At 44.7% G+C, this 26,046-nt stretch overlaps 2 protein-coding genes across 2 annotated transcripts; both read right to left on the reverse strand.

The window, feature by feature from the left end:
* Positions 1 to 9,575: 9,575 nt before the first annotated feature.
* On the reverse strand, positions 9,576 to 15,637 carry LOC129640043 (uncharacterized). The gene is made up of 4 exons (XM_055565299.1): positions 15,580 to 15,637; positions 11,722 to 12,570; positions 10,765 to 10,957; positions 9,576 to 9,779 (listed from the first exon to the last, which is right to left on the reverse strand). Exons 1-3 carry the CDS (start codon positions 15,635 to 15,637, stop codon positions 10,806 to 10,808), a joined length of 1,059 nt encoding a protein of 352 aa, XP_055421274.1. The 3' UTR covers positions 9,576 to 9,779; positions 10,765 to 10,805.
* Positions 15,638 to 22,572: 6,935 nt separating this feature from the next.
* LOC129640044 (uncharacterized) lies at positions 22,573 to 25,561 on the reverse strand. Its single transcript, XM_055565300.1, has 4 exons — positions 25,418 to 25,561; positions 24,594 to 25,362; positions 23,646 to 23,844; positions 22,573 to 22,672 (listed from the first exon to the last, which is right to left on the reverse strand). The coding sequence occupies exons 1-3, from the start codon at positions 25,559 to 25,561 to the stop codon at positions 23,687 to 23,689; spliced, it is 1,071 nt and encodes a 356-aa protein (XP_055421275.1). The 3' UTR covers positions 22,573 to 22,672; positions 23,646 to 23,686.
* Between the last annotated feature and the right edge of the window lie 485 nt (positions 25,562 to 26,046).

Consider the following 26,046-nt stretch of genomic DNA (forward strand, 5'->3'; position numbering starts at 1 on the left):
GCAATGCAGATCATGTATGTTGCAACTAGAAGGATCTTGCATTTCCCAACTGATAGATGCCACATGCTGTGACTAAAATATCCCACATACCACAACTAATAGATTCTGCATGGTGGAACTAAGATCCTGCAAACCAAAACTAAAAGATTCTGTATGTAGCACCTAAAGATGCCCCATGCCACAACTAAAGATCTTGCTTACTGCAACTAAAAGATCCCGCATGTCACAACTAAAAGTTCCTACCTGACACAACAAAGATCCCACATATCACAACAAATATCCCCACAGCACAAGTAAAAGATCTCACAAGCTGCAACTAAACATATTCCTCATTCTGCAACTACAAGATCCTACATGCAACAACTAAAAGATCACATATGCTGTAACTAGAGATTTACATGCAACTACAAAGATCCCACACACTACAACTAAAAGATCCCCCATGCCACCACAAAATCCCACACACCAAAGCTAAAAGATCCCATAGGCTGCAACTAAACAACCCGCAAACTAAAAATAAATATCCCACATGCCCTGACTTAAGAGATGCTGCATGTAGGCAATGAAGATCCCATGTGCCACAACTAAGACCCAACATAAACTAATAAGTTAAACACATATTTTTTAAAATTTCATTTATTTTAATTGGAGGCTAATTACTTTACAATATTGTGTTGGTTCTGCCACACATCAACATGAACCCGCCACGGGCGTACACGTGTTCCCCATCCTGAACCCCCCTCCCACCTCCCTCCCCGTACCATCCCTCCAGGTCATCCCAGTGCACCAGCCCCAAGGATCCTGTATCGAACCCGGACTGGTGATTCGTTTCTTATATGATATTATACATGTTTCCATGACATTCCCCCAAATCATCCCACCCTCTCCCTCTCCCACAGAGTCCGAAAGACTGTTCTATACATCTGTGTCTCTTGTGCTGTCTTGCATACAGGGTTATCGTTACCATCTTTCTAAATTCCATATATATGCTTTAGTATACTGTATTGGTGCTTTTCTTTCTGGCTTACTTCACTCTGTATAATAGGCTCCAGTTTCATCCACCTCATTAGAACTGATTCAAATGTATTCTTTTAAAATGACAATTAAAAGGTCATTAAAAATACCCTCAACTGTCTACAAATGAACTTATCTATGAAACAGAAACAGACTAGCAGACACAGAGAACAGACTTGTGGTTGCCTAGCCTGGGGTGCGGAGAAGGCAATGGCACCCCACTCCAGTACTTTTGCCTGGAAAATCCCATGGACGGAGGAGCCTGGTGGGCTGCAGTCCATGGGGTCGCTAGAGTCGGACACGACTGAGCGACTTCACTTTCACTTTTCACTTTCATGCATTGGAGAAGGAAACGGCAACCCACTCCAGTGTTCTTGCCTGGAGAATCCCAGGGACGGGGAAGCCTGGTGGGCTGCCGTCTCTGGGGTCGCACAGAGTTGGACACGACTTAGCAGCAGCAGCAGCAGCCTGGGGTAGGGGGAGGTTGTAGGGGAGGAATGGATTGGGAGTTTGGGTCTAGCAGATGGAAACTATTATACATAGAATGGATAAACAACAAGGTCCTACGGTATAGCACAGGGAATTATATTCAATATCCTGTGATAAACCACAATGAAAAATAATGTAAAAAAGAATGTCTGTATATGTAAAACTGAGTCACTCTGTTGTGCACCTGAAATTAACACAACATTGAAAATCAACTATACTTCAAAAAAAAAAAAACAACCCTCAAGTGCCTAGTAGCAGGTTTCCTCTTTTATGTGGACTAAGATGGACACGATATCCTGTCAGCACCCTGTCAAAAATCTAAACCAGCTTCATTTGCAAGGCTTTTGCTGAAACAGAGAAGTCACTGGTTATCAGTAAACATCACATAGTTTCCCAGAGAACAAACAGCAGGGAGTACCCCAGCTGTCACCTGAGGGCCGTGCCTTCTCGGGCACACACAGACGCATGTAGTCCTAGGTATGCACATTCTTTCCCCTGCTCCCTTCTCTTCATATGGTGAGTGAGCCAGAAGCATGCACTGAGGCGGCCTCTTCCTCTTCTCCTCTCCAGCTTTTCTCCAGAGGATGGGGCACAAAGACTGGGTCAATGTCACCAGGCAGGATGAGAGGCTGGGATAGAGTGCAGGCATTTGGGCAAGTGGAGAGGAGAGGAAGCAGGCAGAGGGCAGCCGACAGAAAAAAAGAATTACTTCAACCCCCTAAAGAGCCCCATCTTGGAGTCAGCATGGACACAGCTCTCCATGTTGGTGGGGATCCATCCAGGGGCAGCTGACTGCTCCAGGAAAAGTAATCTTCCACCCTCAGTGCCCTCCTGAGCTGAGCTAACAAGTCTACATTCTCCTGCACAAAGTCACATTATCTGAGCTGGGAAGGACATTTTTGTTGTCACAACCATGTTAAACTTTCTCTTGTATACCTGTTTTTAGAACTGGGAATGTGGCTTGACACAAAGAGAGAACCTTCTGGCTTTACCCAAAAAATTCATTTCAGATTCTTAGGCTTTAAGGCTGTCTTCTCAAAGACATTCATTCTGGGAACTGGCATTTCTCTCATTAATCATGTGCTTCCAGCCTGGAGGTGTCTTGGATGAGTATACTCAAGTACCCAGCCTGAGCCCTACAGGTATCTGGCCTTTCCAAAGCTTTCTGATGTGTCAACCAAGATACCTGAGGCTTTTAGCAGGTAGCTTTCCTTCCCGAGGGCATGGGAATAGGAACAGGCCCTGAGCATAACTGTGATCCTAACATATTTTCACATGCTGATCAAGAAACATCAGTTCCTGCAACGTGTGAGTGTGTGTTCACTTTATATCCTATAAAGTCACTACAAGTAATGAATTAGTGACCACTAAACCATTGCTCCCAGCGGGTATACAGGGTTAGGTTCCTATGCTCCTTGTGAATCAATATATAAACTTGTTGTATGGCTGCTTCTGTCTACAGTTACAGTTTAATCCAACTAGAAACCCAGAATTTACTAAAAGAATTTATATTAACAAAATGATAAAAGCTTCTTCCAACAAAAGACTCCAGAGCCTGTCCAAGGCTAAAACAATGGACACTCCCAGTAGTGTCTCCAATGAAGCCTCTTCATTGTTGAGGCTTTAGTAACCTTTGTTCATGCCCCCTGGCATCTCTGGACTACCCATGATTGCTATAAGTTGCCCACAGGCTACTGATGCAAGAAACTGCCCTTCTTGGCTTTGTACTACAAACCATTAGAGTGGCAAGTATCAGCCACATAATGAGCAATCGTCAAAATAGAGGTTCTCAGAGTCCCTGAGCCAGTGACACCCTGTACGCAGTTGCCCAGCATGCCTTGGATCAAGGAACCAGCACCCCAAAACCTCAGCATGGTTACTGAGCCTCCCTGTACAAGACAGTTTCTGGCATATCTTTCTTGCAAGAGGGCAGATGAGATAGTGGTAGAAGAAGCCATCCCTCTTCCAGACCTCTTGGCTACCTGGGGAGCCCCTTGGAATCCATTGTGTGGGAAATATTGAATGTTTGTACACTACATATGGTATTGTCACCATCATCCCCTGGAGGGATGGAAAGCAGTCATACTGATGGATAGTGACAATACCCATGATAAAGGACAGGACCAATGGGTCAGCACAATTGGCCCATCCTCCTTTTAGTACTGGATGCCCTGGCTGGCAAATGGGCCCATCTGTACATTTTTTATAAACTCTTGGGCCACTGCCTAAAAGTTGTCCCAGTTGAGGTAAAGAACTCTGGGAATCACTGGCCTCACAGGCACACAAAATATATATCAAGATGCTATGGACCGAATCCTATTCTCTCAAAATGTCTATGCTGAAGCATTAACCCCTATTTGACTGTGTTTGCTGACATGGATGTCATAAGCATGGAGCTCTAACCCAATAGGGGGGCATCCTTATAAGAAGAGGAAGAGATACCACAGAGCTCTCTCTCTCCCCCCACACTGAACAAAGAAAAGGCCATGTGAGGACACAGTGAGAAGACAGTTGTCTGCCAAGGACAAAGGTCTTACCGGGGTACAAATTCTTTTAGCAAATTCTAGATTTCCAACCAGATTAAACTGTGGGCCTTTGCATCAATTTAAATTCATTCCTCCCTCTGTATTCAAGTTTTCTGATGTGTTTCTCTCTGATCCTTTTTGCTTGTTTGTCACTGGATAAACTTTCTGTGTGTGATGGGGGAGGTGTCCTCTCTACTCTGCTCACAATTATGCGTTTTTTTCCTTCAGAGAGCCTCAAATCAGTTTCATTAGCGCTAGGGGTCTCCTCTATGACAATGGTTGCTTAATAAATTTTAAAGTCTCTGGCTTGAGTTGGGTTTGAATTCATTTCAGCACTGTGTCACAAAAGTGCTATGGTCATTTTTCCCTGTATCTAGGATGATCAGGACTTTTACTACATCAGGGACAAAGGTAACAGAGTGGCACAGCAGAAGATTGCTGGGCTCCCAAGCCAGAGGGGTACAGACTGAAACCATCTTCTGCTATGTGCTGCCACTTCAGTTGCATGGATTTTTTTTTTTTTTGTCTTTTCTCTCTGTACAAATCCCCTCAGAATATTTCACACTCCTAGCAGTGCAAATTTACAGCTTTGGATTTTTATCTCGTCTAATCATGAGTGGTCCAGACCTTCTGGGTGGTTACAGGGATAGTTTAGAGACACAGTGACTCACTTCTCGGGAAGCCCAGGAAAGGTGGACACCGCAGGCCCATGTAGGACATATGGGAGTTGCCTTCTGGAACAGAGTGAAGCAAAAGGGTCTGTGGGAAGAGGGATTTGCAGTATTTGGAGGGTGAGGTAGCCCCTGGTTCCTGAGCAAGGATGTGATTGGCTTCTTTGAGTCAACAAGAAACCTGACAAGGAAACACTATACAGCGATATTAAGCGGGAATGCATCTGGTGCATTCAACATGGAGGTTTGTTGCTACAGGACCCTATCTGGTGGAGCAGAGCAGGGACAGAAACTTGAGAGTAGGCCATTCAAGGCTCTCTCAAATATACCACATGTCAACTCAGTGCAAAATATTATTTTTAGCCATCATCTCACAACTGGCCGCTCCCTGCTTACACACACAAACGCACACACACATAAACACAGAGGCCAGTACACATGACTGAGGAGAGCTCAGTCCCTGCACATGGATGGGCCGACCCTGGGATGGCAGTTCCCCAACCCCCATGACCGGGGCACTGTTAGCTACCACAGTAACACAGGCACTAGAGCAAGGGGGCTCCATCTAAACTGCACGTCCCCACCTTCATCACCAATTCCTCTAGGAACTGGCCAGTAGGCAGGGTGCATGGGCAAGGGTTTAAAAGCCCAGGCCATCTCCCCCAGCCGTCTCCTTCTAAAAGTTTGTCCATTCATCCACCGCCCTCCCAGTTCCTGGCAGCTTGGCGACTTCCGCTTACCAATTAAAAAAGTCGAGAATGACGTCAGGAACATCAGAGGAGGCTGGGCTGGACGTCAAACTGGAGTTTCCAGGTGGTATTGCAGTTGTTGCCCTTCAAGAGCAGGATCCTGTGGAGCAGTAGGAATACGACGACTCGCAGCACCTCTGGACGCCATAGTTCCTAGTTGGAGAACACTGCAGACAGCTGTGGACCTGGAGGAAGACAGACGACAGGGTGAACCCGTAATCTACGAGGTGGAGGGAGTGGAGGGGGTGGGTGGGTGTGGGGGAGGAGAGCTTGTTTTTCCTCTAAGAGCCAGCCTTTAGGGTGAGCCCATCTTACCTTAGGGAAGGTGGGGATGATCAGTGACCCTGAGCCTGAGAGCGGCAAGATCAGCAGCCCAGGAACTCCACTCCACGAAGCACGCCAAGGACGAATCCCTTTGCTTTGGAGTGCATAGCCTTTGAAGCACTTTTGCCTGCCAGGGAGCCTTCAGGAAGCCTGGCACGCACCTGGCTCTGCCCACCCCGATGGCATCGCCAGGTTAGCAAATTCCACAGATGCCAGGAGCCATTCAAAAAGACATGCGATTCTGCCTGCTATTACGGCTTGGGCACCACCTAGCCCTCTGCTCATTCTGGTCACTGCGGTCATTCCTGGGTCAGCTCTAGCACCCTGGAAGGCTGGAGAACTGGGCTGCGTGTTCGCAGCAGTGGGGCACCCCACCCTGCACCTTCCCTCTGCAAAAATGCAAAATCTGCTTTTCTCTTCAAACAGCACATGCCCAAGAGTTTGCTTTTCATTGTGAAAGGAGTAAATGGACTGTCCATGTTGAATTCTGAAAGCTCTAGACAACTTCGAGGGATCAGAAGATAGTTGACTGGGGATCGTTCTGAGATCCTTGGGCTTCCAGGCAACCCAAGTGCCTCTCTTCTGGAAAGGGTAGAAGAGGTTCAGTCAATGAGTTTTATGATAGGGCTCTGGAGGGTCATCAGGACAGAAATTGGGCACCTGGAGTGCCCCCCTCCCATAGCTAAGGGGTGCAAAGTTGACGTGAGGCTTCTTGGCTGGCATCATAGAAGGGGAAGGAGGCAAAAGTCAGTGTATCAGATCTTCAAGGCAGTTAGCCCCTGGAGAGCAGGCCACTCTAATGCTCCAGCATCCTGGCCCCAACATGTAGACAGAAAAGCCTCACAGTTTTACTGTTTTAGTTTACTTACTAAGTTGTGTCTGACTCTCGGGACCCCACTGTAGTCTTCTCTGTCCCTAAGATTTCCCAGGCAAAATACTGGAGTGGGCTGCCATTTCCTTCTTCAGGGGATCTTTCCAGCCCAGGGATCGAACCCGTGTCTCCTCCATTGGCAGGTGGGTTCTTTACCACCGGGCCACCAAGGAAGACCCCCTTGTGACTATGGAAATTACCAAAAGCTTGATGGCAAAAATGAATTTCTTTCCAGAGCTTACATCCCAGATATATATGAGCAAGATTCCAAAAGACAGTAAGGAATATGAGAAAGTCACTTTGTGCTTTTTGAGTTTTTGTCTTGGTCATTTATTAGAATGTACACAGATATCTAGATTGAATGGACTTAAACATGAATATGTATTATGACTTAGACATGAATATCGTATTTTGAGGTAGAGGAAATATCACTGACCTAGGAGTTAGCCTATCTGTTATCTGACCCAGCTCTGTCACATGACAATGAGTATTTCAGTTTTGCTAAAGTATAAGGTGCATTGGGAGGTAAGACAAGAGGTAAATGAAGTAAGAAGCAAAAGAACAGGAAGCATCTGGCCTAGTGAGGGCCACACATTCAGTGCACAGAAAATACCTACTCAGTGAATAAATGAAGCTAAGAAAGAATGCTTTATTTTATAAACAGCAAACATTTATTTTTCACAGTCCTAGAAGCCGGTTTATCCAAGATCAAGGCACCAGTAGATTTGGTGTCTCCTGAAGTCCACTTCCTGGATCTTAAATGCCAACTTTTCACTATGTCCTCACTTGGCAGAAGGGGCAGAGTATCTCTCTGGACCCTCTTAAATAAGGCGCTAATCACATTCGTGAGGACTCCACCCTTATGACCTAGGCCCCTCCCATACACTCCACCGTCTAATACCATTGCCTTGGGAATTAAGATGTCAACATACAGATTTTGGGGGGATGCAGACATTCTATTTATGACACTTACACAATTTCCATACTGCCAGTAAAGTGCCATGTCTAAATCCAAATAAAATCACATCATTTTCTTACTTTAAAAATTTCAGACTTCTCAGTAACTGGCAGAGAACGTTTCTTCATGTTTTCTCTCCATAATCTACTCCACATACTCCGCTTTCCATCCACATCTCTTCTTTTATTTTTAAGTTAATTTTTATTGGAGTGTAGTTGCTTTACAATGTTATAGCCGCTTCTGCTGTATAACAAAGTGAATCAGTTACCCCTCTATTTTAGAATTCCTTTCCATTTCGGTCACCACAGTGTATTGAGCAGAGTTCCCTGCGCTATACAGTACTTTCTCAGAAAGAGCATTTTCGATCTGCTTGTCCAAACTGAGGAATTTGATTTCTAATTTACATTTAGCAGCAAGCTTTTGGAGGATTTGTGCAGGAAAATAACACCATCAGGAAGAAACTTTCAGTTACTTTCTAGAGGAGAAACTGGAAGAAAGAGAGATTGGTGACAAGGAGAGAAGTTAGGAGGGTGGTGAACACCTCTGCTTACAGTAATGGCAGGCTTAGTAATTTGGACTAACCACCCCAATGAGGACAACTAAAAATTACTGGATGAAATGTATAAAGCAAGTATCTTTGTTAAGCACTAAGAAACTATGAGACTAAACTCTTCAAGAAGACAAGAACCCAAATAGGAAAGCCCAGCACTCAGAGCCAGTTTTTCCTGAGGGCATTAGCTGAATCTAGAAGAAAGAATTATGGAACTGATCTGTGGTTTTGGTGGCCTCATGGGAAAAGAAAATGAAAGTCAAATCCCACAGCTCCAATGAGTAGGTCTGATGAGCTCTGCCACCACTTTAAGCTGAAAATAAGTGACTACCCCTTTCAGGTAATAGTGAACCACAAGTAACAAGCACTGGAATAAATTGCAGCCTGGATATACATCACTGTAGTGATCCAAGGAACTTCAAGCCCTGTACCTTATGTAGGCACAGAAGGAAAAAAACATATGTTGTAAGTGACAGCCAGAATGAAGAGTAGAGTATAATCACTATGGCCCATATTTCAAAAAATTAAAAAGTATGTTTTAAAATATCTTCAGGGAACAGAAAATCATAAAAAGCAGCAGAGACTGAATTCTCTTGGTCTCCAGCCATTAGGACTCATGCGTTCACTGTGCTTTGCAGTGGCTTGGTTTTAATCCCTGGTCGAGAAAGGAAGATCCCACAAGCCATGAAGCTCAGCAAAAAATAAATAAATAAATAAAACTTGGCATAACCATTAGATCGTGATAAATGTAATCAAGAAAAATAAACCTAAGACAATTACTGAATTGGAAGATAGAGTAGAAGAAATCATCCAGAATTCTGCCTGGAGAAATAAATTAATATGAAAAAAAGTAGGATAAGAGATACACAGTATATGTTTAATTCAAATCCCAGAAAGACAGGAGAGAGAAATGGGGAAGAAAATGATGGCCAAGGATTTTTCAGAGCAAGTGAAAAGCACAGATTCTAAAACCTCAGTGAGTTTTAGGCAAGATAAAAAACAAAAATTCACTCCTAGACACATCATAGTGAAAGTGCAGAAAATCAGAGAGAATGAGGCTGTTAATGATCCAAGTTAGAGATAATCAATCTTGACCTTGGGCAGGAGCAGAATAAATTGAGACAAAGGGATGGGCCTCTAGTCACTGGCCTTTAGAATACCTTTTTCTCTAACTTACCTTGAAAGACTACTTTATAAACATGTTATCCATTTCATTCTTAATTAAGAAAATACATTTGTTAACAAATGTGTTTGTTAGAGCACCCTGACACCTAGGACTTGTTCAAATTGTCTTTGTTATACGGGGAAGGTCATCATCCTGTAAGTATGTCATCTCATGGGCAATGTACAGGGTGAGTATTCTCCACAGGAATTATGATGGTTAATTTTCGTGTCAACTTGACTGGGCTAAGGGAGAATTAATTTCAAACAAGCTTTATTTTCAATGTGAACAATACTATCAATTTTCTGTAAAAGGCAAGAGTAAAGTCAGATGTCAATAGTTAATATCATTTTGGGGCGTTGAAACTTTGAAACAAAATTAGTATTTCAGGCTAATGAAAACAAGAATATCCATGAAGAACAGATTCATCTTTTCTTTGCTGTCTGCTTCTTCCTCTGCCTTCCCACTGTAGGATGAAGTAAGAGCCAGTTAACAATTGTACCTCAATAACATGCAGTGACTTTCTAAACATGAGTCAATACTATGTACATCTATTTTCTCAACAAGGAGAAAACAAAAATGTTTTCTTCTTGTAACCCAGACCCTTGGTGATCAGGGTGCACATCATTGCTCACGCAAAACTTATCTCCCTCTTGCCCACCACTATAAATGCTTGCTGTTTCCTTGACAGGCCACCCTGTGATTTAAATAAGTCATTCCACCTTGAAAACTAGTGTTCCCTTGCACAAATCATCAATCCCTCCTATTTCCAGACCTTCAGTTTCCACATGTGTAAAATGAGGATGAGGCTTTATCAAACATCCACATGCATGAAAACTAAGAAAGACTGAGAGAGTGAGTGAGAGAGACTAAAAGATGAATGAATAGAGGAAAGCGAAACAAAGATTTAATTACCAACTCAGTGACAACCAATAATATTACTGAGACTAGTTTTCTTTTCTTTTGAATAAAAAAATCTAACTTGAACTAATATTTGTGAATTAATCCTGAAGTTCAGTTCTCTTGAAACCCTTAACATCTCACTACTTTGTAAGGAATCGCTTTCTCAAAGTCATTGCCAGTACAAGAGACTACAATTCTGTGGCCAGGTGATGATGACCCAGCTAATGCATGGCCTAGTCACTGTAGCTGCTGCTTCTGGTGACCATTCTCTAAACAAGCACTGGTCTCCATTTCCAGGTCTGGTAAATTTCCCATCTGTAGTAGACTTAAAGCTACAGGACAAAGGACTTGTGGATATAAATGAAATATATTTCAGAACATACTGCCTCCTACATTATCTAGAAAATATTATTAACAATAAACTGTTTTTCCAAAATTAAATATCAACAATTTTCTTATTTACAGAAGAAAAATTAAAAATATAAAGCTGTTAGTAACGGGTATGTGTCAGGAATGGTTATGTCATATGAAAGCCTATACAGCAATACCTGTATTATCCAGAGCTGCTCTTTGCTTAGACCACATCCATTTAGAGTCCTTCAGGTTTTTCATTTCCAACCTCTTCGTCTTCATCAGTGTTTTCATACTGATCCTCACCCTCATCATTGGGGCAGAATGATGCAGACATTGGGGTCCAAAGATGGCAGGGAAAATATCCCAACTGAAAATCAGCAGCAGAGTCTAGGCCAGAGAGAAGAGAAATAGGTTTAATAAAAGAAACAAGAAATAATACCTGGATACATTTCTAGCCCCCCATCATGTCTGCTGCTTGACAATTTTCACAAACATTTTCCCCCTCTTTCCAGTAGATAAACACACAGATCTCTCTGATTATTTCTGGCCCCTTTGGAGAAGGGATCCGAATCATTTGATACTGATACCATTCTGTATGGGTTTGTAGGAACTTCAATGGAAAAAAAATGTTCCTTTGACTTAAAGACAAATTCTATGGGGATGCTCACAGATTTCTCAACCGCTGAAAAGTGCCCCTGTGCTATGTCATCATTTTCTCAGATCCTCCTACCGGGAATATTCACATTTTTTAAAGCCGTTGACCAAAAGGGAGGAATGCCACTTGTTTGCCTCTAGGTTGGAAGAAGGCAGCATGCTTTTTCTCGAGACCATGAAGGTCTACAGAACTGGGCTTCCACTTGTGTCAACTGTGCCCGGAGGTTTGTGAGAGTTCTGACCCACTGCGTGACTGCTAGAGACCTACCTGCCTTTGAGCTCAATGGCCCCACAAGGGCCTGAAGGCTCAGCCACCACTTGCCCGCCTCAGCCCCTCCGGGATCCCAGGCCTCAACCTCCCAGTCTCAGAGGCAGCAGTCAGGGCTTCCTCGCCCAGAACTCGGCCTCCACTGCTGGTTCCTCTGTCTTCTAGGAAGCAACCCCCTCCGCAGGATCCCGCAGCTCCCAGGGTGGAGCGCCCTCCACCGGCTACTCACCCTGCAAGACTCTGCCTCCCTCTCCCACGTCTTCCTGCTCCTGAGGAGGCACCGGACCTTCTCCAGGCTCCGAGGGTGGCTGGGAGCGGCCCCTGGCCATCAGGCGGTCAGTGGGAGGCCGGAACAGGACACGTTTGTTGCCATGGAAATTGTGTAGCAAGGAGTCGACATGACTCGAGAACAGGGGCCCAAACGTCTCCACGCAGAACCCAAGGCCTATTACCCCTGCCGCACCCTCCTGCTCACTGTCGTCCTCCTCTTCCTCGCCCTCTCCAGACAGGTGCTCCTCCTCCTCCACGTCCTCCAAATCGAAGTCAATCTCACCCTCTTCCTCGTCCTCCTGCATCTCTACGTCTTCCGCCATCTCCTCCTCCTCTAACGGCCCTCTACCACATTCCTCTTCCACAGTGGCCTGTGGCCAACCCTGCTCCCCGGGAAGGGCTCTGGAGACCTCCAAGGAAGCCAGAAGAGCCGTGGCCTCCTCGACTCCTGTCGTCCCCTCCCAAGCAGATGCTTGGACCCCAAGGAGACTGGGGTCACGGCCCGCCCCGCCACCAGCTCTATCCGGGCCACCTGGGATCCAATCGTGCTCCTCTATGGCAGACATGGCAGGAGAGACGTGCCAGACAGTGATCGTCCTGCAGTGAGGTCTGTGGGGAAGATGGCGGCCGCCGGGCAGTGTGTTGCGCTGAGGAGACGCTGTTGGCAGTGGGACCGCGGGGTGGGGGTGGGGACAGCAGAGACGTCGGCTGCACAGGGAACAGGAGTCTGCGAGTTGCTGGTGTGGGCCCCACAACAGGAATGGTGAGGGGGTGGCCCGCAGACCGGCCCACCAAGACCGAAGCTGAGCTGGTGGTGGACAAGGCGGGAAAGACCCTGATGGGCTGGCGACGGTAGGTGGAGCTGGAAGGGTCAACCACGACCACTTCCTCCAGCGCCAGCTCTAAGCTCATTTGCCAGGAGGCAAGGATTGGCATGACCACCGTCCAATGAGTGATCAAGGCTTTCAGATTGCATGGAAGCCTTCCAGCACCAGGTCATACTTGGAGCCCTCAGGAGTCCCTTCCTTTACATTGCTGCTGCTGTTGCTGCTAAGTCGCTTCAGTCGGGTCCGACTCTGTGCGACCCCATAGACGGCAGCCCACCAGGCTCCCCCATCCCTGGGATCCTCCAGGCAAGAGCACTGGAGTGGGTTGCCATTTCCTCCTCCAATGCATGAAAGTGAAAAGTGAGTGAAGTCGCTCCGTCGTGTCCGACTCCTAGCAACCCATGGACTGCAGGGTACCAGGCTCATCCGTCCATGGGATTTTCCAGGCAAGAGTAGTGGAGTGGGGTGCCATTGCCTTCTCTGTCCTTTACATTGCACCATTGCAAAAACGAAATGGCAATGTCCCTACAGGCGGCACCCTGGGGTATGGGAAGCTGGGTGTGGTCCCCAGTTGCCACCTTGTGTCAGCTCAGGTCATCACAGATACACTTATTTTAAAAAGTTCATAAAGACTTGAGAAAGAACATCAAAGGTAAGAGCTGGAGAAATTGGAAAACATAAACTGAATTAAACGGGAGCACTGGATATGAAATAGAAAAAATGAAACACACTACGTAAAACTAAAAGGTCATCATATGGTCCAGTTGATTTTAAGCATGGCTGCTCATTAGCAACATAGCTGTAGCTTTGGAGAATAAAAGCAATACCTTGACATTTTTCAAAAAATTCTAAGGTAATTCTGATATGTGTCAGGTTTTTCTATTAAATGGTATCTTTGGTGGTATAGAACTCTCCTACTTTTGTGTTGACCACTCATGGAACAATGGTATTAAGTGAATAATAGCTACTCACTAGTACGTATAATATATATTTTAGAAAACTTATTAATGTTTGCCTAACTAAAAAATTTATGACATTTTGCTTCCACTTGTTTGACTTAGTATGAATAGAATGCTAGATTTCTAATTTAAAAAAAAAGGTGTGCAACAACCAACAAAGTTTTACTATATAGCACTGGGAACTGTAGTCCCTTTGTCAATCTCCTGAAATACCTATAATGGAAAACAAACTGAAAAATAATATATGTGTATATGTATAATTTAATCACCTTGCTGTGCACCTGGAACTTTGTAAGTCAACTATACATCAATAGTACGTATATATATACACACATATATTTATTTATTTATTTATTTTCTTTATATATATGTAAATATAAAGAAAAAAAGATAAAGTGCATAGATCACATATGAACAACTGTTGCAACCTCCTTTGAGAGACAGAAAGAGACTTTGCAGGTTTTAATGTTGCTAAAGTTACTTAGAAAAGAACATACAAGTTGACATGGATGCCTCGAGAATGGAGACTGGAGAGTGGAAGGAGTAAAAATAGGAGCTGAAAAGGGATTCATCGGGGCTCCCCAATTCACTTCAAGGCTCCGAGAAGTGAAGAGAGACTTCTTTTCATGACTGGGCTAATCACCTGCTCTACACTAAACAGTGACACCCCCTCCCAAATTCATATATTAAATGTTTACCCACTCCATCTCCCAGGTGATGGTATTTGGGAGTTATGGCCTTTAGTAGGAGACACAGTGAAGATAATCAACCTTGCCCTATATAGAGCTTATGCATTATAGATTTCACCCCTTATACCGGCCTTGTTTTCTTTTACCTAGCTCATACTCAATATTTTCAATGGGGATAGTCCATTGGGTCCCAAGCTGTCAAGCCCATTTCTAAGTGACAAAGACTCAATTTAACTTTATGAGCCATATGTCTGAGTGCCTATGCCCACTAGGGGATATTTTAGGAGCGTGGCTGCTATCATCTGGAGCACTGAAACACCACAATCATAACATTCTTGAGGCAAATACATCTATTGGCTCTCTTCAGTAGCTCCCTTAACCCTATAGGGGCATCTTTTAAAAATTTAGTGATATCTTCAAGTATTCCTCTATTTTGTTCCCCGGAATTATGTTCAAAGCATTTTCCTAAAGCATGCATTTCAGCATTTGCTGAAAAGTGAAAGTGAAAGTCCCTCAGTCACGTCATGTCCGACTGTCTGCGACCCCATGGACTACACAGTCCATGGAATTCTCCGGGCTAGAGTACTGGAGTGGGTAGCCATTCCCTTCTCCAGTGGATCTTCCAAATCCAGGGATCAGACCCAGGTCTCCCACATTGCAGGAGGATTCTTTACCAGCTGAGCCCCAAAGGAAGCCCAGCATTTGTTGAAGTCAATTCCCAATCTATTTGCAGAAGTCTTAAGCCAATAAGTGCTTTTTAATGTTTAAAAATATGATTGCACTATTGTGGTGAATGTCACAGGCATTTAGTACGTTCACAATGCTTCTCAGCCATTCTCTCTGTTGTCCCTAAATAAATCATCACTCCTAAAGGAAACCCCATGCCAGTAATCAGTCCTTTTCCATTTCCCCCTCACTGCAACCAGGCTCTGATAACTACTAATCTTCTGTTTACCTCTATGAACTTACATTTTCTAGATAGCTGAGAGAAATAAAATCCTACAATATGTGACCTTTTGTGTCTGGCCTCTCTCATTCCTTTTTGCGGCTGAATGCTATGCCCATGTACAGAGGGTCACATACATCGACCCCTGGGGATATGACTGTGTAGTAGAAATACAGATGATGAAACAAGGAATTCCCAAACACATGATATGGTGATATACATCAGAGGGGCTCCTAGACCAGGCTTGAGGGTTTGCAAAGAAAACTGGATGTCTAGGACAGGAGTGAAAGGATATATTAATCCTCAGACTTTTTTATCTTTCCCTCAACCCTGCCATAATGTACAGGCAAGTCCTGTTTTCTGAGTAAAATGTAAATCCAACCACTTCCTAACTACCTTTGCTTTTGTCACCCTGATCCAAGACACCATCATCTCTCAGGTGGACTACTACCATGGCCTCCAAACTGGCATCTCCACCTTCAGTTTTACATCCTGGGGCAAATGTCATAGATTAGCTCACCTGACTCCATCCCAATCCCAATTACACCAGGTAAGTCTTGATAGAAGTTGGAAACCAAGTCTCCCTTTCCTGACGTCTTGCCTGGATGGCCTAGATTCCATGACTATAAGCTTCTTCCAAGTAGATAAGAAACACCCGTGAGACTTGGAAGGAGAATGAGGTGTATTCCGTGATTCTCCTGTGGTTTCTGTTTTCTGTTAGTGAGTGTGGGCTCATAAAATTTCACTTCTTTTGCATCAGTGACCATAGAGGTCCCGGGGTACAGTTCCTCGCTTTGTGGGTATCAAAAGGCAAGGCATGAGACATCTACTTTGACTGTATAGATGGAGAAGGAGTCAGTGTGGTCTCGCAGCCAAAATCTGTGATGGTCTCAGCAGAAACAGAGTAGTCCAGTGGCTTCCTCGCTTCCCACCCTCCTGATTATGCCAGTTATGTGGTATTATTCAGGAAAAGAGTTCTTTAACTTGTAAATACCTGAGTTAAATAAAAATGACCACCTCCCACAAGTCTCTCATTCTTTTTCTTCATACCCCCAGCTGTTTTGTATACTCGTATCATCTATTTATGCAGGCCAGTTTTTAATTTTGTAAATTCTCCAGGCAAGAATCCTGGAGTGAAGTTGCTATTCCCTTCTCCAGTGGTTCTCCCTGACCCAGGGATCAAAGCCAGATCTCCTGCATCGCAGGCAGATTCTTTACCATCGGAGCCACCAAGGAAGCCCCAAGAATGCGGGAGTGGTTAGCCATTCCCTTCTCCAGAGGACAGACTGACACAGAGATTGAACCCAGGTCTCCTGCACTGCAAGCAGATTCTTTACCATCTAAGCCACCAGGGCGGCCCTTAACAATGGCCTCATATAGTATATATTGTTGGGACTTCCCTGGTTGTTGATGGTTAAGAACCTGCCTGGCAATGCAGGAAAAGCAGGTTTGGTCACTGGTCAGGGAACTAAGGGGCTTTCCCAACAGCTAGTGAGTGGGTAAAAAGAATCCTCCTTCAGTGCAGGAGACACAGGAGATGCAGCTTCGAGCCCTGGGTCAGGAAGATCTCCTGGAGGAGAGCATGGCAACCCACTCCAGTATTATTGCCTGGAGAATCCCAATATTTGGGGATTTAGGAGCCTGGAGGACTACAGTCCAATGGGTCTCAAAGAGTCAGACACAACTGAATGACTAATCAGACATGCACACAGGGAATTAAGATCCCACATGCTGCTGAGCAGCTAAGCCCACGTCTCACAACTAGAGAGCTGCAACTACTGAGCCCACGTGCCACAACGCGCACTGGAACAAAGATCCCACCTGCCACAACCAAGACCCAACGCAGTCAAATAAATATTAAAAACAAAACAAAAATCTTACGACTTAAAAAAGATAATGACAGTAATTATGCTCTAAGTAGGCAAGAATGTGGAGCAAGTAGAATTCTCATTTCCTGCTATTGGGAATATAAACCGGTACAATCATTTTGAAAGATACTTGAGATTACCTAGTAAAGTTGAGGGGCTTCCCTGCTGGCTCAGCAGTAAAGAATCCACCTGCCAATGCAGGACATGCAAGTTTGATCCCTGGGCCAGGAAGATCCCCTGGAGAAGGAAATGGCAACCCACTCCAGTATTCTTGCCTGGGAAATTCCATGATCAGGGGAGCCTTGCAGGCTACAGTATATGGGGGTCACAAAAGAGTCGGACATGACTTAACGACTAATCAACAACAGGTACAGTTGAACTGTTCCTGAGCCCAAGCTTGCTCTGCTCCCTGCACGATGGGCTAACGAATCAGAGATAAGGTGTTGAGGCAAGGAATGCGATTTTATCTGGAAAGCCATCTGACCTATCAGATGGCTGACTAATGTCTCAAAATAACCATCTTATCAGGGTCTGGATACAAGATTCCTTTATAGATCAGGTGGGAGGAGGTGAGGAAACAAAGTGAAAAGCCCATAAATGTTGTCAATATCTCTTCGAATGGCAGGCCTCGGGAAGCAGATGTTGAACTTCTTCCTTTCAGTCATCCACATGTGGATAGGGTCTTGAATAAAAGCAGTTTAGTTTAACAGTTAGGCAGAGGGGCAGGGTTCTCTGAGGCAGCCATTGTGTATGACTAGAACAAAAGCAATGAAAAACAAGTCAAAGGAACAGCTCCAGCATGGGGTCAGAACTGGCTTTGCCCTGCAACAGTACTTGGGCGCACACTGTGATCCAGGACTTTCATGTCTATGAATGTACTGGAGATCAGGGCTTCTCAACTGTTGACATTTTGGAAGAGACAATTCTGCGTTGTGGACTGTCCTGTCCATTGTAGGGTACTTAGCAGTGTCTCTGGCCTCTACCCACTAGGTGCCAGCAGCACATCCTCGGTTATGACGACCAAAAATGTTTCCAGACATTATCAAATGTTCCTTGGTTGGGGGGCATTGTGTATAAAATTGCCCTCAACTGAGAATCGAGAGAAACTCTCATGGATGGGCATCAGGGAATATGAATGAGAAAGTCCACTGCACAATGATTTGCAAAAAGATAAAAATGAAAACAACCCATATGTGCACAAACAGGAAATAGACACATTGTGGGATTTTCATATGATGGATAACTGTACAGCAATGAAAACTGACTTATAAGTTGTACACATCAATATACATAAATCTCACCAACACAGGGTGATGGGGGAGGGGAGAAACACAAGTAATACATCTAGGATAATTATATTTGCATACACTCCAAAATGGACAAGAAATAATGTAATTTGAAGGAACATGTCCATGCAGTGAATGTATAAATAAGTGAATTATTAATAAAGTTCAAGATAGTTGTTACCTCTGGGAAGGAATGAGAAAGTGAATCATGGAGGGCACAGGTAGGATTCAAAAGCATTGGCTATGTCCTAATTTTCAAGCTGTGTGATGGGTAAACAGGTTTTTATATTATTATGATATACCTTACATATATGCTGTATTATCTTCTGTATATACGAAATAGTTCATAATTGATAAGGAACTGATGGGGACTAAAATATGGTGGGAAATGGAAATAAAGGCACTGGAGTACATAACAAATTGAATGAGAGGGAGAGAAAAAGAGCTAAGTTTTAGGTGCCTCTTGGAATAGTTTTAAACTGATTTTCTTCATGGATTTGGTGATGAGATCAATTCCTCATCTAAGCGCACATAAACCATTGCTTAGACTTCTAAGAAATGTAAATTTCATGCCTCAAAACCTATGCTATAATACTATGTGATTCATATCACAGAGGACTTAATAATACCACATTTCACAAAACATCATTTTCCAAGAGCCCTGCCATGTTAAGAGTTTTGAATGTGTACTCCTTTGTATTCCTTGCAGTTACAAGCATCTGAAAATAGGGAGCTTAGAGTACAGTGATTCTTCATCACTAACTGTAGTATCATTAAACTATCCCTAAGTGGTAACAGAAAATCATTTCCATCTCTGGCACCCACCATACCCCCTTCTTTTTCTCCCAATGGTAATCTCCCAGGTAGTGGAATAAAGGAGAGTTTTGGATCACATCCTTTCAGAAGATGGAGCCATAACCAAAGAAAAGATCAAAACACCCTAACCTTTCCTGGCTGAGGCAGATAGGTACAAGACAGGTCTTATCCTAAAGAAGCCCCAAATTTTCAAGGCTGAAGGACTCAGTGAGAATATATTCAATACATGTGAAAATAGGGAAACCCACAAACACCCAGAGTAACAGGAAAGGGTTTGTCCCTGACCTGATTTAGGGACCATCTCTCAGAGACCCAGAGAAGCCTGACATGTTAGAGCTTCAGCAACCTTCAGTGAAGCAAGGCTGAGGTTCCTCCCTCACCATGAGAGGCGTCACGTACATCTATGTGGATAATGTGGCCTACTTGTCCTGTGGCCTGTATACAAAGCCACCACCTCTTAGATTTCTCTCAGTCCTAAGAGTATAGCACTGACTGTGCCACTCAACCCTCAGAAGCACAGACTCAGTGAAGAGGCACACACATGCCTCTTGGGGCTGGGGACATGGGGCCACTTGGGGAGTAAATTCAGGGCCCTAGGTACCTGGACCATAATGAGAGGCAGGGACATGGACTCAAGAGTATGCACCAAAAAAGGCTTATCTCAAAAGGAGGTGTTTTTTGTTTCCAGTGAACCTCCAAAAATTCTTAAGCCCACATAAGGGCCTTTCGTATTAACTATGGCTATACATGGGTGGCTCAGTGTTAAGCAATTGCCTGCAATGCAGGAGACCCGTGAGATGCAGGTTCAATCCCTGGCTCGGGAAGACCCCCTTCAAGAGGAAATGCCAACTCATTCCAGTATTCTCACTGGGCCAGTGAGACACTCCTATGGACAGAGGAGCCTGGAGGCCTACATTCCACAAGGTTGCAAAGAGTTGGACACGATTGAATTACATTACATTAACTATATTAATACAGAAATACACACAAACACACACACACACACACACACACACACACACACTCCTAGCATGGCATGAGCCAAACAACCAATCTGAAGCCTTTCAAGTGACCCTCAGATCAGATCAGACCAGATCAGTCGCTCAGTCATGTCCGACTCTTTGCGACCCCATGAATCGCAGCACGCCAGCCCTCCCTGTCCACCACCAACTCCCGGAGTTCACTCAGACTCACGTCCATTGGGTCAGTGATGCAATCCAGCCATCTCATCCTCTTTCGTCCCCTTCTCCTCTTGCCCCCAATCCCTTCCAGCATGAGTCTTTTCCAATGAGTCGACTCTTCGCATGAGGTGGCCAAAGTACTGCAGTTTCAGCTTTAGCATCATTCCTTCCAAAGAAATCCCAGGGCTGATCTCCTACAGAATGGACTGGTTGGATCTCCTTGCAGTCCAAGTGACACTACATGGATAAATTTCTACTTGGACTGTTATTTCATTAAGCAACAATGAAAAAAGGTCTTGTGCCTTTTTTCTTTGTTCTAGCCATAAGTAATACTCTGTGATAATACATTTTTAAATGACAAAACCACAGTCATGGAAAAGGGTTGTGGATACCTTACACTAACTTCACTTTAACAAACCTTTATGAAGCACCTATGAAGAAGAAACCACAATGCTTTAGAAGAGACGCATAGAAGCCTAGAGTTCCGAAGCTCACACTTTAGGGAGTCGGGGAGAAACATTAATAAATAATGTTAATATACTCAAGGATATGAGATGAACTAGCACAGAAAATAGGAAAAGGTATTGCTGCTAACTAGCGAGCATTCAAGTGGCCTGAACTAAATACAGAAATAAGGCCTTCTACCCCAAACCCCTGGTTCTCTCCTCTGATCCTCGCTACTCTGCTCAAATAGCACTTTACAGTTTTCCTTCAGTAAGTTCCAGATATTAGGCCCATTTCTCCTTTCAATTTTCTTTAGATGAGGAGATATTTCAGACCTAGATCAAGGTACAGAGATTACTACACGCATGCAACCATCGCTCATCTTAAAAACAAAAGATTACAAATAAAATTTAAACCCATTATACCTCTCCCCAGTTGAAATCTCCCTCTATTGAATAAGATTTAACCACTGTCCTAAATAAGGTTATTGTTTTCATACACACCTTTCTGCATGCTACATATGTATGCATCACTCCTAGTTATACCTTTTACTACAAATATATGAACCTATAATCGATACAAGAACTGTTGCATCTTTTTAAACTTCACATATGTATGGTATCATAATGCCTTTCCCCTTTCAGAAGTAGGTTTTATCTAGTTGTCACTTCGACCCCTGAACCTTTGCCCCTTGCTATAAGCTGTATTTTGTCCCCCTAAAAAGATATGTTGAAGTTTTACCCCTTGAACCTGTAAATGTGACATTCTTTGGAACTAGGATATTTGCAGGTATAATAGTTAAGATGAGGTCATACTGGATTAGGGTGGGTCCTTAATTCAGTGTGACTGATATCCTTATGAGAAGAGAAAGGACAAAGAAACAGACAGGGGAAAACGCTATGTGACGATGGAGATGCCAACGACTGACAGCAACCACCAGAAAGTAGGAGAGTGGCGTGAAACAGATTCTCCCTCAGTGCCTCCGGAAGGGACCACCCTTGCTGATACCTTGACCTCAGACTTCTGGCCTCCAGAACTGAGATAACGTATTTCTGTTGTCTTAAGCCATCTGGTTTGTGGCAATTTGTTACGGTAACCTTAGGACACTCACACACCCCTCTTTGTGTCTCAAGCCCCTGAGAATTCTAGTGTCTTCCTAAGTCCAGATCTTACCACCCTGTTTAGTTTACCTGCAACAGTACCAAGTCAGTGAATTAAGGATGATCCTGCAGTGGGTGTAGTAAACCTTTCCCCCCCTGCTCTAAAGCAGTGGTTCTGAAACTTCAGTGTGCTTCAGTAGCACCTGGAGGACTGTAAAACCCTGATGGCTAGCGGCCCACCCTCAGAATTTCCAACTCAGTAGGTCTGGAGCAGGGTCTGAGAATGTGCATTGCAAACAAGTTCCCAGCTGATGCTGATGCTGATGCTGCTGTTCCAGGCAAGCTACGTCATCCATCAGTTCCTTTCAATAAAATATAGTAGAGGCTAGGGCACCATCACGCAAATTATTTACAATCGTATATTTTAATTTATTTGGGGCTGCAATAAAAGGATTTAAAACAGGCTTGACAAATAGCGGAAAGAAATCCCTTTCAGTGACAGTAAGGTGGGCCAAAATATATAGAAGAATGATAGATTTGAGTCAGTGGTATTTATGGGAAAAAAAAAAAAACTACAGCTTATTAGTTTCAAACAAGCTTTTATTTCCAATGTGAACAATACTAACAAATTATCTGTAAAATGTAAGAGTAAAGTCAGATGTCAGTAGTTAATACCACTTTGGGGCATTGAAACTTTGCAACAAAATTAGTATTTCAGGCTAATGAAAACAAGAATATCCATGAAGAACAGATTCATCTTTTCTTTTGCTGTCTGCTTTTTCTATGCCTTCCCACTGTAGGATGAAATAAGAGCCAGTTAACAATTGTACCTGAATAACATGCAGTGACTTTCTAAATATGAGTCAACACTATCTACATCTGTTTTCTCAATGTTTTCTTCTTGTAACTCAGACCCTTGGTGATCAGGGTGCACATCATTGCTCACGCAAAACTTATCTCCCTCTTGCCCACCACTATAAATGCTTGCTGTTTCCTTGAAAGGCCACACTGTGATTTAAATAAGTCATTCCACCTTAAAAACTGGTGTTCCCTTGCACAAATCATCAATCCCTTATATTTCCAGACCTTCAGTTTCCACATGTGTAAAATGAGGATAAGGCTTTATCAAACATCCACATGCATGAAAACTAAGAAAGAGTGAGAGAATGAGTGAGAGAGACTAAAAGATGAATGAATAGAGGAAAGCGAAACAAAGATTTAATTACCAACTCAGTGACAGCCAATAATATTACTGAGACTAGTTTCCTTTTCTTTTGAATAAAAAATCTAAATTGAACTAATATTTGTGAATCAATCCTGAAGTGCAGTTCTCTTGAAACCCTTAACATCTCACTACTTTGTAAGGAATCGTTTTCTCCAAGTCATTGCCAGTACAAGAGACTACAATTCTGTGGCCAGGTGATGATGACCCAGCTAATGCATGGCCTAGTCACTGTAGCTGCTGCTTCTGGTGACCATTCTCTAAACAAGCACTGGTCTCCATTTCCAGGTCTGGTAAATTTCCCATCTGTAGTAGACTTAAAGCTACAGGACAAAGGACTTGTGGCTATAAATGAAATACATTTCAGAACACACTGCCTCCTACATTATCTAGAATTCATTATTAACAATAAACTGTTTTTCCAAAATTAAATTTCAACAATTTTCTTATTTACTTTACAGAAGAAAAATTAAAAAATATAAAGCTGTTTTTAACAGGTATGTGTCAGGAATGGTTATGTCCTACGAAAGCCTATACAATAATACCTGTATTATCCAGAGCTGCTTTTTGCTGAGACCACATCCATTCAGAGTCCTTCAGGTTTTTCCTTTCCAGCCTCTTCCTCTTCATCAGTGTTTTCATACTGATCCTCACCGTCATCATTGGGGCAAAGTGATGCAGACATTGGGGTCGAAAGTTGGCAGGGAAAATATCCCAACTGAAAATCAGCAGCAGAGTCTAGGCCTGAGAGAAGAGAAATAGGTTTAATAAAAGAAACAAGAAATAATACCTGGATACATTTCTAGCCTCCCATCATGTCTGCTGCTTGACAATTTTCATAAACATTTTCCCCCTCTTTCCAGTCGATCGGCACACAGATCTCTCTGATTATTTCTGGCCCCTTTGGAGAAGGGATCCGAATCATTTGATAATGATACCATTTTGTATGGGTTTGTAGGAACTTCAATGGAAAAAAATGCTCCTTTGACTTAAAGACAAATTCTATGGGGATGCTCACAGATTCCTCAGTCGCTGAAAAGTGCCCCTGTGCTATGTCATCATTTTCTCAGATCCTCCTACCGAGAATATTCACATTTGTTAAAGCCGTTGACCAAAAGGGAGGGATGCCACTTGTTTGCCTCTAGGTTGGTAGAAGGCAGCATGCTTTTTCTCGAGACCATGAAGGTCTACAGAACTGGGCTTCCACTTGTGTCAATTGTGCTCGGAGGTTTTTGAGAGTTCTGACCCACTGCACGACAGCTAGAGACCTACCTGCCTTTGAGCTCAATGGCCCCACAAGGGCTCAGCCACCACTTGCCCGCCTCAGCCCCTCCGGGATCACAGGCCTCAACCTCCCAGTCTCAGAGGCAGCAGTCAGGGCTTGCTCGCCCAGAACTCGGCCTTCACTGCTGGTGCCTCTGTCTTCTAGGAAGCAACCCCCTCCGCAGGATCCTGCAGCTCGCAGGGTGGAGCGCCCTCCACCGGGTACTCACCCTGCAAGACTCTGCCTCCCTCTCCCACGTCTTCCTGCTCCTGAGGAGGCACCGGACCTTTTCCAGGATCCGAGGGTGGCTGGGAGAGGCCCCTGGCCATCAGGCGGTCAGTGGGAGGCCGGAACAGGACATGTCTGTTGTTATGGAAATTGCGTAGAAAGGAGTCGAGGTGACTCCGGAACAGGGGCCCAAACGTCTCCATGCAGAACCCAAGGCCTGTAACACCTGCCGCACCCTCCTGCTCCTTCTCGTCCTCCTCTTCCTCGCCCTCTCCAGACAGGTGCTCCTCCTCCTCCAAGTCGAAATCAATCTCACCCTCTTCCTTGTCCTCCTGCATCTCTACAGCTTCCTCCATCTCCTCCTCCTGTAACGGCTGTCTACCACATTCCGCTTCCACTGCGGCCTGTGGCGAACCCTGCTCCCCGGGAAGGGCTCTGGAGACCTCCAAGGAAGCCAGAAGAGCCGTGGCCTCCTCGACTCCTTCCGTCCCCTCCCAAGCTGATGCTTGGACCCCAAGAAGACTGGGGTCGCGGCCCGCCCCGCCACCAGCTCTATCCGGGCCACCTGGGATCCAATCGTTCTCCTCTCTGGCAGACATGGCAGGAGAGACGTGCCAGACAGTGATTGTCCTGCAGTGAGGTCTGTGGGGAAGATGGCGGCCACCGGGCAGTGTGTTGCGCTGAGGAGACGCTGTTGGCAGTGGGACCGCAGGGTGGGGGTGGGGACAGCAGAGACGTCGGCTGCACAGGGAACAGGTGTCTGCAACTTGCTGGTGTGGGCCCCACAACAGGAATGGTGAGGGAGTGGCCCACAGACCGGCCCACCAAGACCGAAGCTGAGCTGGCCGCGGACAAGGCGGGAAAGACCCTGATGGGCTGGCGACGGTAGGTGGAGCTGGAAGGGTCAACCACGACCACTTCCTCCAGCGCCAGCTCTAAGCTCATTTGCCAGGAGGCAAGGATTGGCATGACCACCGTCCAATGAGTGATCAAGGCTTTCAGATTGCACGGAAGCCTTCCTGCTCCAGGTCATACTTGGAGCCCTCAGGAGTCCCTTCCTTCACATTGCTGCTGCTGCTGCTAAGTACCTTCAGTCATGTCCGACTCTGTGTGACCCCATAGACGGCACCCCACCAGGCTCCCCATCCCTGGACTCCTCCAGGCAAGAGTACTGGAGTGGGTTATCATTTCCTCCTCCAATGCATGAAAGTGAAAAGTGAGTGAAGTCACTCTGTTGTGTCCGACTCCTAGCGACCCATGGACTGCAGCGTACCAGGCTCATCCTTCCATGGGATTTTCTAGGCAAGAGTAGTGGAGTGGGGTGCCATTGCCTTCTCTGTCCTTTACATTGCACCATTGCAAAAACGAAATGGCAATGTCCCTATAGGCGGCACCCTGGGGTATGGGAAACTGGGTGTGGTCCCCAGTTGCTACCTTGTGTCAGCTCAAGTCAT

This window comes from Bubalus kerabau, chromosome X, assembly GCF_029407905.1.
Source record: "Bubalus kerabau isolate K-KA32 ecotype Philippines breed swamp buffalo chromosome X, PCC_UOA_SB_1v2, whole genome shotgun sequence".
Lineage (NCBI taxonomy): Eukaryota > Metazoa > Chordata > Mammalia > Artiodactyla > Bovidae > Bubalus > Bubalus kerabau.